The sequence below is a fragment of the Dipodomys ordii genome, unplaced genomic scaffold (genome assembly GCF_000151885.1).
Source record: "Dipodomys ordii isolate 6190 unplaced genomic scaffold, Dord_2.0 Scaffold269, whole genome shotgun sequence".
Lineage (NCBI taxonomy): Eukaryota > Metazoa > Chordata > Mammalia > Rodentia > Heteromyidae > Dipodomys > Dipodomys ordii.
In genome coordinates, this window is record NW_012267485.1 from 299,031 (window position 1) to 313,901 (window position 14,871).

General features: G+C 43.4%; 1 protein-coding gene across 4 annotated transcripts; it reads right to left on the bottom strand.

Moving 5' to 3' along the window:
- Positions 1-2,204: 2,204 nt before the first annotated feature.
- Positions 2,205-14,260, bottom strand: Acp1 (acid phosphatase 1, soluble). 4 transcript variants are annotated; one of them, XM_013036257.1, is made up of 6 exons: positions 14,155-14,256; positions 7,995-8,068; positions 7,645-7,758; positions 4,169-4,230; positions 2,586-2,691; positions 2,205-2,450 (listed from the first exon to the last, which is right to left on the bottom strand). In XM_013036257.1, the coding sequence occupies exons 1-6, from the start codon at positions 14,195-14,197 to the stop codon at positions 2,373-2,375; spliced, it is 477 nt and encodes a 158-aa protein (XP_012891711.1). In that variant the 5' UTR covers positions 14,198-14,256; the 3' UTR covers positions 2,205-2,372. The 4 variants fall into 4 exon arrangements, 3 of the variants coding, with proteins under 3 accessions (XP_012891711.1, XP_012891710.1, XP_012891712.1); XM_013036256.1 differs by lacking the exon at positions 7,645-7,758 and adding an exon at positions 7,797-7,910; XR_001175828.1 differs by lacking the exon at positions 2,205-2,450 and adding an exon at positions 6,566-6,762 and having other exon boundaries at positions 2,665-2,691; positions 7,645-7,910; positions 14,155-14,260.
- Between the last annotated feature and the right edge of the window lie 611 nt (positions 14,261-14,871).

The following is a 14,871-nucleotide window of genomic DNA, read 5'->3' on the forward strand; positions in this document are numbered from 1 at the left end:
TTGTTTTGTACGTTGACACTGTGCAAATATATATTCAGTAAATCAGTATACTTGACAATGATCCTTGTCAAACTATTAAAAAAAACAAGAAAACACTACATTTGATGTGTTGTGTAGAAGAAAATACTTCATTTTCCTGGTTAGGCAAATCAGAGTATTTCTTTAGAGACATAGGCAGAAATCTTAAAACTATATTTTCATATAGCATACAATATGATTTGATATTTTGTTATTACTTTTACAATTAAACTCCCAGAGTATTAGTTGGAACTGCATAAAAATATAAAAGAACTTAAGCCAAAAAACTTCAACCATGTTTTGGAGGGAATAGAGTATAAATCTGAATACATCCAAGCTAATCCCATTTATCTTATGTAAGAATAATGTAAAATAGCATCCCAGCTACTGTGCAATATGTAAATAATGTAAATAAAAACAAGTAATAAATGAAATGTTTGTCATATGGAATCTTCAAAGTGATTTTAAACTCTTATCACTGGGAATTTGTGATTTGCACATCTACCAAGATTCACTGGCATGTCACAGAACTTAGGAGGCATAAATCAAACTTAAAAGTTCCTGTCTGCAGAAGAAAATTAGCAGCTTTGAGGTTTTTAAATACTAGTGACATTTCCTCAAAAAGCTAGGCCTGATTCAATAGCTGATACAAGTAAATGCATTCTCTGTTCCCATCTATGTTAAGACACCACCAAACAAAGAAGAACTCTAAGACTTTTAAGCAGTCCCAGACCTTTATGGGTAGAGTTTAAACAAATGTAATTGATCTAACTACAAAGATAAGTTGTACTTAGCAAAGCATTTAAACCTAGCAGTGCTTGGTCACCAGCCCCCATAAGATGGTGCTATCTGGACCAACACTAAGGAACAAATAGCCATTAAGCGCTACGTGTTTATTTCATATGTATGTATAAACGTTAAAGAAAACTAGAATTTTACTTGAATACAACAGAGTAAGGAATTTGAGATTAAAAACAACTAATAACAAGAGACTGTTTGGTCTCATTTGATTATTTCCTACTGATGACTGACCACTTAAGTTTTCAATTCTTTCAATTTACCCTAGTCCTAATCTAACCTACCCTCCTAAGTTTTCTGTCTGTACTAGTAATTCCTCAGAAGCTGGGGCACTGACTCCAGAAGGACAGCCGTGTTAGGGACATTTCTAGGCAGTTTCCTGGAAGTGTCCCATCACCTAGATATGCTATATGTGGCAACAAAGTGCTGCCTCCCTGTTTTACTTCCCAAATATTGAGGATAATACACATACCACCGCTAACCATGTGGAAAGGAACACATAAGGGGATGTTTGCAAATGCTTTTTACTTGTCATTAACAAAGCAAACCAACACCAGATTTATCTTATGTAACTCCACAGTTTATTTTGAAGACAATCTTTTCTGAAATATCTTTATGGTGTGAGGTGAGCTAACTGTTGGCGCACCAAAGTTAGCTGTTTGCCTGAGCGTTACTAAGTGCTGATGAAAAAGTAATCACTAACATATCCTTACAGCACACCAAAGTAACGGGACTCTGCAATTTTTAAAACTTTTCACATTTGGTCCTTTCTTTTGGACACTTGATGAGTTGCAGGTGTATGGAAAACCTACTCTCTACTGACCAAAGGTAACCTGCATACAAGTGTACTTCCAATACAGAATTCAATTCTTAAAGGCAAAGTGGCTCAAATGGGAGCAAATAATCTTACTCCCATGAAATGAACTAGACACAAAGCAACAAGCAGTAAAAAGGCTAAGGAGTTATTTCACCAATCCAATCTTCCTTATTTTGTGTTGTTATCCTGAGGCAAGCTATCACCCAGGCTGGCTTGAATTTATGATTCTCCTGCCCAGCTTCTATGCTGGACTTACAGCCACCCCATGCCTTGCTTCTGTCTTAAACATGTAAGTGTGTACTGTGAGTAAACTGATCTAGAACGTTTCTCTGGTAGGCAGAGGATCTGCTATCAGTGGAGCTATTGTGACTCTGCACGAGCCCAGGTCAGCACGATACACAGGGAGCAGTGGCACTACATTGCTAGGCAGGCAACATGCCAGGTAGACCAAACTGTCCAGGTCTTCCAGAGCTCAGTCATTATTACTTCCTGAGTTGTATTTTGTTCTCCCACATTTGTTTGTTCCACTGTTTTGTAATCAGCAAAGTGAGAAGTTCAACTAGTCAACTAATTTCCTCAAACAAAACCTTTTTATTCTTGGATAAATAAAACTAATTGTCACCTACAATTATTTTTAAGATAAGAAAGAAACAACAGGGGCTGGGACTAAGGAACGCCACTACACTTAGGCACATCACTAGTGGGGTGAGTCGCTGGCTTGGCCGTGGGCAGTGCTGGCCTAGTGGGCCTTCTCTAGGAAGGCCCTGCAGCACCGGAGACACTGCTGGTACACCAGCTCGAAGTCCGAGTCGTTTCCCTGAAAGGACAGGAAGAAAAAATACTAGCAATACTGCAAAACAAAGATGTCCTTAAGAGACCTCAGCCTGTCATGTGACAGGCTACAGCTTGCCCATCTTTAGGCCGCCCCACAGCCTCAACTGTATGTACTTACATAATAGGGATCTTCAATAATGAGTTGTTTGTGTGGATCATAGCTCCCAAGCAGTTCGATTTTAGCTTTGCAGTTTTTAACTTGATTACTTTTTCTATTCAAATCTCTGCAAAATTGAAACATGAACTTATTTTTCTGACCTATGGTTTCAAGTTAAACAGGGACATCTGCTGAGGGTTTAAGAAATACCTACATCAAAGTCCAGCCAACGTAACCTGAATTGAAATGAAACACAACCCTTTACAGAGCCTCAGGACCCTATGCAACTAGGTCAGCTCTGTCTCTCAGGGAGTAGATAGACCCAACAGCAGCACCTTTTCAGTGATTCTGCCCACAAAGTGTACATCTTTAAGTCTTCTTCTGTTTCATTTATTTTGACACAGCCCCCCAAAAGACAGTGTTTCAGAGACCAGCAAAGGCAACAGAAAGGAACTAAGGAAGCCATGTGTGCCATATCTTAGAGATGGGCAGGCAAGGCTGGGCCGAATGGGGAGTGAGCAAGGACCAAGGGTGGGCTGTGGTTGGAGTGGTGAGTGCAATGCATAAGATCTTCCACATCCACCCACTCTAGGAACTTGGGTTAGTAACTTTAAGTTCTGTTCCTTAATTTCTTCTTTGATAATAAGAACTGCTTGGGCCTGCAGAACAAATCAACACTATAGTCACTGCTGTCTAATAACCTAGTCCATCAGTTTCAGTCATCAAAAAAGTCTTCTGTTTTGTCAGACTTACTGGGGGAAAGAGGGACAGATATAATGGGGGAATAAGAAATAACAAAATAAAGCTGGGCACTGGTGGCTCATGCCTGTCATCCTAGCTACTCAGGAGGCTGAGACCTGAGGATCGAGGTTCAGAGCCAGCCCAGACAGGAAAGTCTGTGAGATTCTTATCTCCAATTAGCCACTCCAAAACCGGAAGTGGCGCTGTGGCTTAAGTGGTAGAGCACTAGCCTTGAGCTGAAGAGCTGAGGGACAGCACCCAGGCCCAGAGTTCAAGCCCCATGACCAACAAACAAACAAAAAAAATCAACAAGGGGCTGGGAAGGTGGCTCAGTGGTAGAGTGCTTGCCTTGAATGCCTGAGGCCCTGGGTTCGAATCCTCAGCACCACATAAGCAAAAAGAAAAAAGCTGGAAGTGGCGCTGTGGCTCAAGTGGTAGAACGCTAGCCTTGAGCTGAAGAGCTGAGGGACAGTACCCAGGCCCAGAGTTCAGGCCCCACAACCGGATTCCCCCCCCCAAAAAAAAAACCCAAAAAATACCCAGTTCTTAAATCATTATAGCAGTAACAAAACCAGTCTTGGATGTACAAATCAATGCATTACCTTCTGCAGATACAGATCACAACCCACTAGTATCCGGTTCCATCAGCCAACCCTTTCTGGAGTTACATCTTTATAGATACATCTTTATAAACAGATCTACCAGGCAAATAATCTGAATGTCTTGCTATACTAAATAAGTGATTCTGTACACTATAACAATTACTGTACATTAACACTGTAAGATAATAAAAGGTACTTTTGGACAGCAAACCTGGCCTAATACTGAACTGAGAAAAAAAATACTCTTTAAAATATGATTACCTCAGATTGCTTTCATCCATACACAGTATGTAATCGAATGTAGCAAAGTCTTCTTTGGTAACCTAAAATTGAGTAAATAAGTCAAAACACAGGGTCTACATTTATATCAGGATCAGACACATAGTTAAAAAATACATTGTATTTGAGTCTGTTACTCATTAACCATTTAAGTAAATAACTTAGGACTTTTTTTTTGGTCTGTTGTGGGGGCTGAATTCTGGGCCTGGGCGCTGTCCCTCAGCTCTTCGGCTCAAAGCTAGCATCCTACCAATTGAGCCACAGCACCACTTCTAGTTTTTTCTGCTTATGTGGTGCTGAGGAATCGAACCCAGGGCCTCATGCATGCCAGGCAAGCACTCTACCACTGAGCCAACTTCCCAGCCCAATTTAAGACATTTTTAGGTTAAAACACAGTTAATGTATTTCCTGAACTGTGCTGCAAAGAAATTTTGTATCACAGGTTTCTTGGGATAGTTACAAAATAATGTATGATATAAACATGAAAATTCATCATTAGCTTCAGTCCCCTAGTAACAATGTATATTTCTTTTTTTCTTTCTCTTTATTTTTTTTTGGCGGGGGCGGGGGTGGGGGTGTCAGTCCTGGGACTTGAACTCTGGGCCTGGGTGCTGAGCTCTTCTGCTCAAGGCAAGCTCTCTACCACTTGAGCCACAGCTCCACTTCCAGTTTTCTGGTTTATCTTTCTGGAGATAAAGAGTCTCACGGGGACTTTCCTGGGCTGGCTTTGAACCGTGATCCTCAGATCTCAGCCTCCTAAGCAGCTAGGATTACAGGCATGAGCCACCTGTGCCTGGCAACAATGTATATTTCTGACACTATACTGAAATGCCTCATTCTTAATCCTCTCCATTCTCAACTCTTATCTCCTTTCTCCATGCTCATAAGCACTGAATGTCTTAGGCCATGGTGACAAACACCAGCTGAAGTGACAGATCTTGTCTTTGTGGGACTATGTAAGAGGACAAATGTGTCTAAGGAAAAAAAAGAAGCAGAGAGGAAAATGCAGTGAGAGGACCAATGACAAGAAGACTGTCAAATGTGGGCCAGGAATGGACTGATTGGTTCTCTACATTGTAGGGCTTAATTCTTTCTGACTCAAAGTCCACAGGTTAGGCCACCACAGAAAATGGTTCCTTCCAGGACCTTTGCTGACTCCAATATGAACATATACTGTGTTCTAACATCATAAATGTAAACCTATTTAAAATGTTAGTGAAAGTATTATCTGTGGATTTTGACTATTATAATGATGTAGTCAAAAAGAAAAGGAAAACCAAAAACATGTTTCAGAACAAAAGTGAAAATAATTTTTAAGAATAAAACTTTAGGGCTGGGAATGTGGCCTAGTAGTAGAGTTAACTCTGTTAACCCTGAGTTAAGTTAGTGTAGCTTATAGCCAATGCTCTCCCATTATGATTTAGGTAACTTTTATGTAACATTTTAATACAGAATCCCAGTCATATGCCTAGCATGCATGAAGCCCTGGGTTTGATTCCTCAGTACCATATACACAGAAAAAGCCAGAAGTGGCGCTGTGGCTCAAGTGGTAGGGTGTTAGCCTTGAGCTGAAGAGCTCAGGGACAACACCCAGGCCCAGAGTTCAAGCCCTATGACCAAAATAAAGAAATAAATGAACTTTAATAACAAATCCACAACAATCAAAAACACCTAAAATATTAGGGTTATGAATATCCTATTTATTTGGGAGGCAAAATCAGAAGATCTCAGTCCAAAGCAAGCCTAGGCAAAGAGTAAGACCCTATCTCAAAAAACTAAATCAACTCAGGAGTGTTTGTTCATGCCTGTAATCCCAGCTACTTAGGAGGTAGAGATAATTCCACAGCCTAATGCAGTGGAGGACTGCAACAGAAGGCCTGAAGAAAAACCAAAGACCCTCTGTAGAAATGCAAACTAATCACCAAAGGGACTGGCGTGTGGCTTAGAAATACACTTAAATACATGTGCACAAAGAGTTGTCAAATGAAATTCTATCAGGAACACTGAAAACCTGGTCAAAGGGGATAGACCAAAATGACAAGAGCAAAAACCCAATAAATAAGTTTGCTGCTCATTTTTTAAAAATAGGCCAACATTTATAAATGTACTTTAATTTTAGTGCACCATTTAAACAAATACAAAGTTCCGTACTGTATAACATTCCACAATATTCACTTATTTCAAAATCTATTAGAACAAGTATTATAATACTAAATATTATACTACTTTTCCAAATTAGTTGTGTGAGAACTATCCAAACATTGCTTATTTGGGACTTACTGCAATTAATTCATCCTTAAAAAATGCTTAAGAACTTAAGTCAATCCATACATGATTTTTAGGTGTTAAAATAATTGAGAAAAGGAAGATTTTACTTACATCTTACAAAAATGCACAGTGAAGCATTTCTGCTACAGCTAGACAGGAAGTAGCTTCTGCAAATCAGCCCCATTATCAAAAACAACCAAAAAACACACAGAAATCAAAATTCATCTTCAAAGCTATGAATGTGCTCCTGGGGCATGACTCGGCCTTACAGGACACACTCTCTCCCCAGAAAGTATTCAGCTTTGTAACTGTAGCAGGAACACAGCCACAGACAACAGAAAATCAGGTCTAGGTGAGTTCCAGGAGCCCTAAGCTCCTAAGCTGTGTAGGGCTTCTTACCTCTTGGCCTCTGTGGCACTGACTGGCCCTTACTGCAAAGATCGCAGCCTTTACAGCCTGAAAGAACCTTTTTCACTTACAAGTTATTCAGGCCCCACTTCCAAACCACTTACAAATGAAAACATCCAGTCATAGTTCAGGAAGCATTCTTTAAATCCCACAGGAAAGCTGCTGAAGCCAATGATGGACAAAACCCTTACAGTACTTAAGAAAATGACAGCCATTTCAAAGAAACAGCAACAAAAAAATTGAGCTAAAATTTTCCAAAATATTAAATCAGAAATACTATCTTCTACAAACTTGAGAGAAAAAAAAATCCACATCTCCAGTGTTGTTTCATGAGGCTGTGTAAACCGGACATGTGGAATTCAATGCTAGGTATAAATCCTTCAGAACTACACGCACACACACCCCCTTTCACAGCAGCACCATCTAACCCCAAACTCAGAACTCATCATGTGTCCAGCAGGAGCAGGATGTGACAAGAGAGATCGACTGCTGGGAGGAGTAACATGAGCCTCTCACAGAGCAGCTGACTGTACGTGCTAAGATCCCACTTCAACTTTTAAGGAGGGTGTGTTGCTACACAATAGGAAAGCTCAGGCTAGCTTGTAGCCAATGCTCTCCCATCATGATTTATGCAACCTTCATGTACATTTTAATACAGAATCCTAGTCATGCAAGTCTTTTAGAACTAAATTAACTCTGGGTTAACAAGCTTGGTCAGTGTCTCACAACTTTTCAGGTTATGAAATTCTATGTAGCATAAATTATAACAAGATCTCTTCTACCTGTCTTGCCTTATGGGCTGTGCTAATGTCATGATTTCTTAGGCAGCTCATAGCTCTTGGGTCTGGGGCACGGCCCACGTTCCAGTCGGAAACAGCACCGCTGTCAATGGCCCACTGTAAGAAAAAACAAAGGTCAAGCTCCGGTACGGTACCTGCCGGGCAGTGTGACTCATGGGGATGCCATGCTTCCTCATGCAGCTCTGCCCTCGATAGTCAGGGGGATTTCCCACTTCGTATGTGGATGTGGCCGCACTGTCTATCCTCCACTGCAGGAGAGAAAAAGAATGTTCCAGCACTTCCTGCCCAAAGGTGTTTAGGCTGGCCTCTTTAAGTTACTGAATGGTACTTACATCATCTGAAACATTTTGGTCAGCTACAAGTTTTCTGAAAACTGCTTCTGCAATGGGTGACCGGCAAATGTTACCTTAGAAAGAAGGAAGAGGGCACAGAGTGTTAGCTGTGGTGGAAAGGTGGACAGTGACTCCTAACATGAAGGCAGTCTACCCTGTACATCCAAGGCAGAGTGGCTGTAATCTGCTCTGTGGAGGACCAACACTGCAGTCTAGGGTGAACCCCCATGCAGCGCAGCTATCAAACACAAGTACAGTGATGTTGCCAACTACCCACGTATAAAATATGAAGAAAGCAGTAATAACCAAATCACTTCTCACAAGGATGCTAATGAGCTAGCAGGTCATGAAATCCATGAAGCAGGTTGCAACTCAGTTTAAAATGAAGTATCCGAACTGGAAGTGCCTGTCTCCCTGCCAACAGTGGGGCTTTCGGAGAATATCACACTTGAGGATAAGTTAATTCATAAAACAGCGCCCAAATAAACAAGCACGTTTAGCTGAAATCAACATGATCTACTGAGTGATCGTGAGCAAGAGCCCTATGCTAAAAGGAGTGTGGCCACCAGAAGACAGCCAACTTGAGGTTCAGGGTTAGCCCTTCCTAACGGCCACAGCTGCCCATAACTTCTAAGAGTAGTAGCCAAGTTACAGTCCCCAGGGCTACTCTCACTCCATTCCAGCTGACTGCAAATCAGGGATCTTCACAGACCCTGTGAATCTTGACATCAATTGTGTTAGACAAATCTCTAGAATGACTCACCATACCCAGGGAAGTTTGATACATATGGCAGTTTTATTAAAAGATACTGATTAGAACTAGCCAAAAAAGAAGGCACAAACTAGGGAGTTTCCTTGTCCTTTGAGATGAAGTGCCCTCCTCTTGCCACGAATGTTGACAGCACTCCAAGAGCACTACTGCTACCCAGGAAGCTTGCCCAAGAGCTGGTAGAGAGGGCTGGTACTGAGATTTAAAGATGTAAAAACAACTGACTGAATTGGTCATGTGGCTGAACTCACGTTGGGGCCCTCCCACTGCTGTATGTGGCTCACAGGGCTTCTAGCTCAAGACTGTGTCTCTCTCTAGTATAAACTACAGGGCCACTGTGATTAACAGACACTCCACTATTCCTAGAAAGTCCCCAAGCAATTAGAGGTTACTTCTCCAGAGCCAACAGAAGGGCCAACTTTGTTACCACACAGGGGAAAGACAAAAGACATTTATTTGATCTCTACAAAAAGGTATATGTGGCCAGCCCTGTACACAAGGAGACAGTTAGTATAATCAAAATAAAATAAATGCAGACGGACACTACCCTACAGGAACACAGAAAACTAAGTTTCTACAAAGACAAAATAGAAGGAAAATTCTGACTGGACAGATGAAGGGTTCTAATAGGCAGAAAGAAGCACTGGATCCAGAGGTGGCAGACTCAAGGATTCAGTGTGTCGGTTCATAACCAGATGGCGGTGAATGCACGCAAGGGGGCGAGGCCTGGGGGTCCTAACAACACACCCAGGTCTGGACTCAATACAGCACAGTAACTTGAAAGCTCCAGGGAAAAGGCGATACCATAAGTTCCACAAAGCGTTAATACACTTACTCCTTCTGAGCCAGGCACTGTGCTAGGGCACATACAGAAAGCTATTTCTAACACAGGAAAATAACTGCCGACCCTTTTAGAGAAATTAAAGGCAAAGAAACCATCTCTGAGGTGAATATGAAAAGGCTGATGGACAACAGTGTGAGGTAGAAAAGTGTGACCCCTTTCCTTATTCATCTGAACATCACTCACTCAATTCTGGCAGGTCAACAAAAGAAAAGTCTAAGAGATTTATTTAATCAACTTTATGTGCCATAGGAAGCTTCAAAATGAAAATGCAAAGACAGTTGCAGTTTCATGTTAAGGTTCAATGAATTCTGCACCACTGTGCAGAATGTCAGGACAAAAACTACTATCTAACGGTGAAAGACAGAGCAGAACTCAGCAAGGCAGATTATTCTTGACTTCTCTGTATAGTATTGTCTTTCCAAATATGGGGCAGGACTTTACTGAAGGGAAGTTCTTCAAAGAAGGAGGAAGAGTAATTAATCTTTCTAGGTCTAAGACTTGAGGGAGGGAATTATTATTTTTATGATATGCTTTAGTGAAATTTAATTTTGCTTCAAGGATAAGAAACAAGTAGGCAGAAGGTCAGAGACTTTGTTCAAAGTACTCAGCAAGATAAAGCACCATATTTTGGGGTATCATGTAAGCCAACATTAGGATTACAATTAAAAAGGTGGCTACAGGAAATGAAGAGAGGAAAGTGAAACTGTTAGAAGAGAGGCTATTACATGACAGATGTTACTCTCCAAAGCTGGACTCTCCTAGCTTTTGGTAAACAAGATGAACCAGAATTTTCAGACATGTGATAAAACACTAATGCTCCAGTCCCTGGACCAGTTCACTTCCACTTTCCTCAGCTTCTATATTACAAGACCTGAGCCCTTTTCATATACATTGTGATTTCCTATAGTTGTAAAAAGTCTCTTTTTTAAACTACATAAAACAAGAATTAATTTTGAATGACCTCTATATACTAGTGCATGTTATAAAGTTTTTCCTTTCCACAATCTAATTTTTGTTTGATTTTTCAACAAGTATTACCATCAGCAAATACCTTACTATTGAAAGGCTTCCTAAGAGTGTATGATCACATCATCAGAGGATACCCCTGGCAATACCTTGACTGTATGCCAAGTCAGGATAAGTGCTATTATTTTAGAACTCTAGAAATAGTAGTAGATGTCTATATTTCAGCATTTAAAAACACAATAGATGAACCCTAGGCTGAGCATGGTAGCGCACACCTGTAAACCCAGCCACTTGGAAGACATAGATCAGGTGATCATAGTTTGAAGCCATAAGGGGCAAAAAGACTGCAAGACCCAACCTCAATATGGTGGCACCCCCCATCACCTAGCTAGATGGGAGGTATAAACAGGACTCTGGTGTCTAGGATGGCCTGGAGGAAAAACAAAAAACAAGACCCAACAGGCTCGGGCTGGGACTCAAGATAAGAGTTTCTACATATGAACAACCCTGAGTTCAACCTCAGTACCACCACCAAACTAACAACAATAAGAAACTAGCCCGACTCCACCTCTTTCCTAATAACTATCATTCACTGTAAAATAACAGCTTAATTTCTCCATAGTAATACAAAAACTTGAGCTAGTCAGTGTTTAAGGGAATATTCATCCATATTTTGCCTCCAGATAGTTATATTTAAAGTAATTAAGTGAAACAAAGTATAGACTGAAAAAAAGCTCTACTGGAAAAACTATAAGTAATACTAAGTGCAAAATCAACCGAAAAGAACTCCAAATGCTAGTAACTTGTAATCTAGTGTTTCCAGATTCCCAAAGTTAATACTATAAAATACATTATTAAAATCCACAAGGATTGGGGATTTAGCTGTGTGGCAGGAACCTTTCCTAGCCATGTGCAAGACCGTGGGTTCAATCCTGTCCAATAAAAACAACAGAAAATGGAGCACAATTGGCCACCAATAGAGCCTCAGGCTCTGCCTTCAGAACAAGGTCCATTAATATGCCACCAAGGTTCTCTTCCCAGCCACACTGGCTGGGGCTCAGATCAAAGCCACCTTCCCCAGTGGGTATAGCTTAAGAGCACAAAGCTCTTCTCACAACCTTGCTGAAGTAAGAAGCTCTTCTGCTCAACCAATACCCCAACCACTGACAAACCTCAGCTGCTTTTCTACACTTCAATATCAAAAGCCTAACTGAAGGCTCTGAAGGAATAAATCTTTTATGTTCCAAGCATACAGCTCCCACTGTCTCCTGGGTGGACTACTGTATAGAATGCATTCATACTCTCTCCCCACCCCTCACCTCCAGATTTTCCACCTTACTAGCAAAGGCACCCTCATTAGAACCAACCCCTCCTTCAGTCTAATCTCTACACTGCAGCTTACATTCCTGGCCATGACAGTAACTTATCTAGCATGTCAAAGTCTTCACACAAGTCTCCCAAGATCTGCACCACAAACAGGGGTCCAGAAATTACATCTCTTGGACTACCACCTTTGTATACTGCACAGAAGGCTATGAGTAATTTTTAGTTTTAAGTAGCTGAAAAAATGCAAAAGCAGAAAAACTTGTAACATGTGACCAATTAGGTAATGTTCCAATGCTGGTGTCTATGAATAAAGTTATATTCGGACATAGTTAAGTTTGATAATTTGAGTTGTCTAGGGCAAAACCACTGGTTTTACCTCAAAGCTAAAGTGTTCACTCTGTTTTTTTTTTTATAGGATATGCATAATCAGGCCTAAAGCACCCACTCTATGTAAGGACCTAAGGTTTCTACATGCATCAAGGAGGATATTAATTATCTATGGAAGCAGACAAAACAGTCACTCAAGTTATCTACACACTCCTCAGACACAAAGGAGGACTCAAGGTTGAGAAAGGCCTCCTGTCTCCAGGTCTAGCCACTGTGGCTTCCCTATTTGGGGCTATGGCCAGCAGGACTGCCTAAAAACCACACCAGCTGACATCTGGCCCAGAATAAACATGCCTCCTCACTCCCTTTAATTATCTGCTCACATGTGGGTCACTTCAGGTGAGACTTTTCTAGTCACAAACTGCACCCCACTCCCACCAATTCCTGGTTTTTCTTTAAGTGAACCAGTACAATAGCACTGCTCAACTGGCAAACGGTGACTGAGTGTTATCTGTGGTGTTCACTACTCTATCATCCCCACTGCTTGGAATATAGTGAGTGGGAGTGGGAAAAAAGTTGCTGTATTAAAGAAAAATATAAGCAAGCATACACTTGCCTATTAACAGCCACTATGCTGAAAAAAATCCAACATTATTAAAAAAAATAAACACAGCCTGGGACACTTATAATTACCCAACCTGAAACAAACTGTTTAATAAATTTTCTGATTTCTCCAGTTCACTAAGGACCTCAAAAATCCAATGATGGTCACTATCAATAGGATGGGTTGTTTACATTTTGCCTCATAGAAATAAACTACTACCAATACTTAGATTCATATACCATACTACCCTAAAATTGGAAAAACAAAGAAAAACATGCCATAGTTATTACTTGTAATACAGCTAAATCTCACTAGGATCTCAACAGGCTTGTCAAATAATTACAATGAAATTTCTGTAATAAAGTATCTCAAGGGCCAAAGGAAGCAGTGTATTTCTTTGAGGAAGCAAAGAGGTGTATATCAATTTGACCTCATAAAATACAAGGGTTTCCAGACAAGATACAACACAGTATCCAAAAAAGTAGAGCATCTTAGCAAGAGTTGTATTTGGATCAGGAAGGGAACACCCACATGTGGGTGGGAACAGGTAAGGGGGTAGGAAAGTTGTGGCAAACGGCCATCCTAAAGAGGAGCCGCTTTTTCTGTAGAAAATGTGTATCTGGAAGAACTGGACTACTGACAACTCAGTAGTCATCTTCCGGGGTTGGAAGCACTGAGAACGCATGCTGAGAATTAAAGCGTGAATTCTATTTTAAGTAAGGAAGCCTCAACATTGAAATCCTAAGAATCAAAATAATTCTGAGATAGAAAGTATCTGAAGGGTTAATGTTCAAAACGTCACAGTTTTCATGCATGGAGACCAAGTTTACAGAAGGCGTGGGATACTGGGAAGCTGGAACCTAGGCCGTCAGCCTCCTTTGGTGGACACTGCTAAGAAGGGCAGCTCAGGGCGCGGCCAACAAGCCGGGGCAGCCGGGCAGGTGGGCAGCTGGGCAGCTGGGTAGCCAGCCGGGCAGGTGGGCAGCCGGGCAGCAGGGCAGGTGGGCAGCCGGGCAGCAGCGCAGCCTCGGCTGGGGAGGGTCCCGGCAGAACGCGTCCCGTGCAGCCGCAGGCCCTACCCCACGGGCGGGTGGAACCGGGGACGCCGTGCCGCGGACGGCGGCCAGCTCCGAGCACTCGGGCTTGCGGGAACAGGACAGCGAGGGAGGACGCAGCGCGGGGAGAAGCGCCGGCGAGTGCGGACACGGCGGGCGAGGGCTCCGCCAGCCCGGCCCACCAAAGCCGCCGCCCCAGGCCCAGGTTTGCGTCGAGTGTGCAGCCTGGGGCACACGGGAGGCCCTCAGCGTCCCAAGCGCACCCTTACCCAGACACACGAATAGCACGGACTTATGACTGCGTTCCGCCATCTTCCCCGGTGCTCGCTGGCGCTTAAAGACCGCGTCAGCGCGTCTTCAGGCTGCGCACGCGCACTGCAAACATCCCGCCCGCACCAACAACGTCCACCCCGAAGGAGGGTGATCCGCCCAGCACCTAAAGGGTGGGCGTGGCCTTGTGGCCAAGGGCGGGGCCAGAAGTCTGGGCTGGGCCTTGTGGTTGGTCAGGTCTGGTAGGTGGGTGCTGCTGACAGAGGCGCGTATTGGGTGCGGCCTGTGCGCCAGGGCGGGCGGAATGGCGGGGAGGGGCGTGGCTGGCGAAGAGGGCGGGGCAGGGCTGGCGGAGGGGCGGGGCTGAGGGAGAGGGAGGGCGGGCAGGCGGAACGAAAAGGGGCGGGGCGAGCTGGAGCCGCCCGCGCGCCCCCGGGGCCGAGGCCGGTGACCTCGTGGACCCCGGGCTCTCCGGGGCCGTGCCTTCGGAGCCGTGTCCAGGCTGCTCAGGTCCGCAGGCCGCGGTGGCGCTCCGAGCCTCTTGGATTTCCGACGCGAAAGAGGGCGTCGTGGAGGGCCCCGCGTGGAGGGCTCCGTGGGGTGAGGAGTTGGGGTGCGGCGATTGGTGCCTGGAAGACGCCGGGCCGGAACTGGGCGGCCCCCCAGTGCCTCACCTGGCCCGGGGTGCGCCGCCCCGGGGCGGGGCCGGCCGCGGC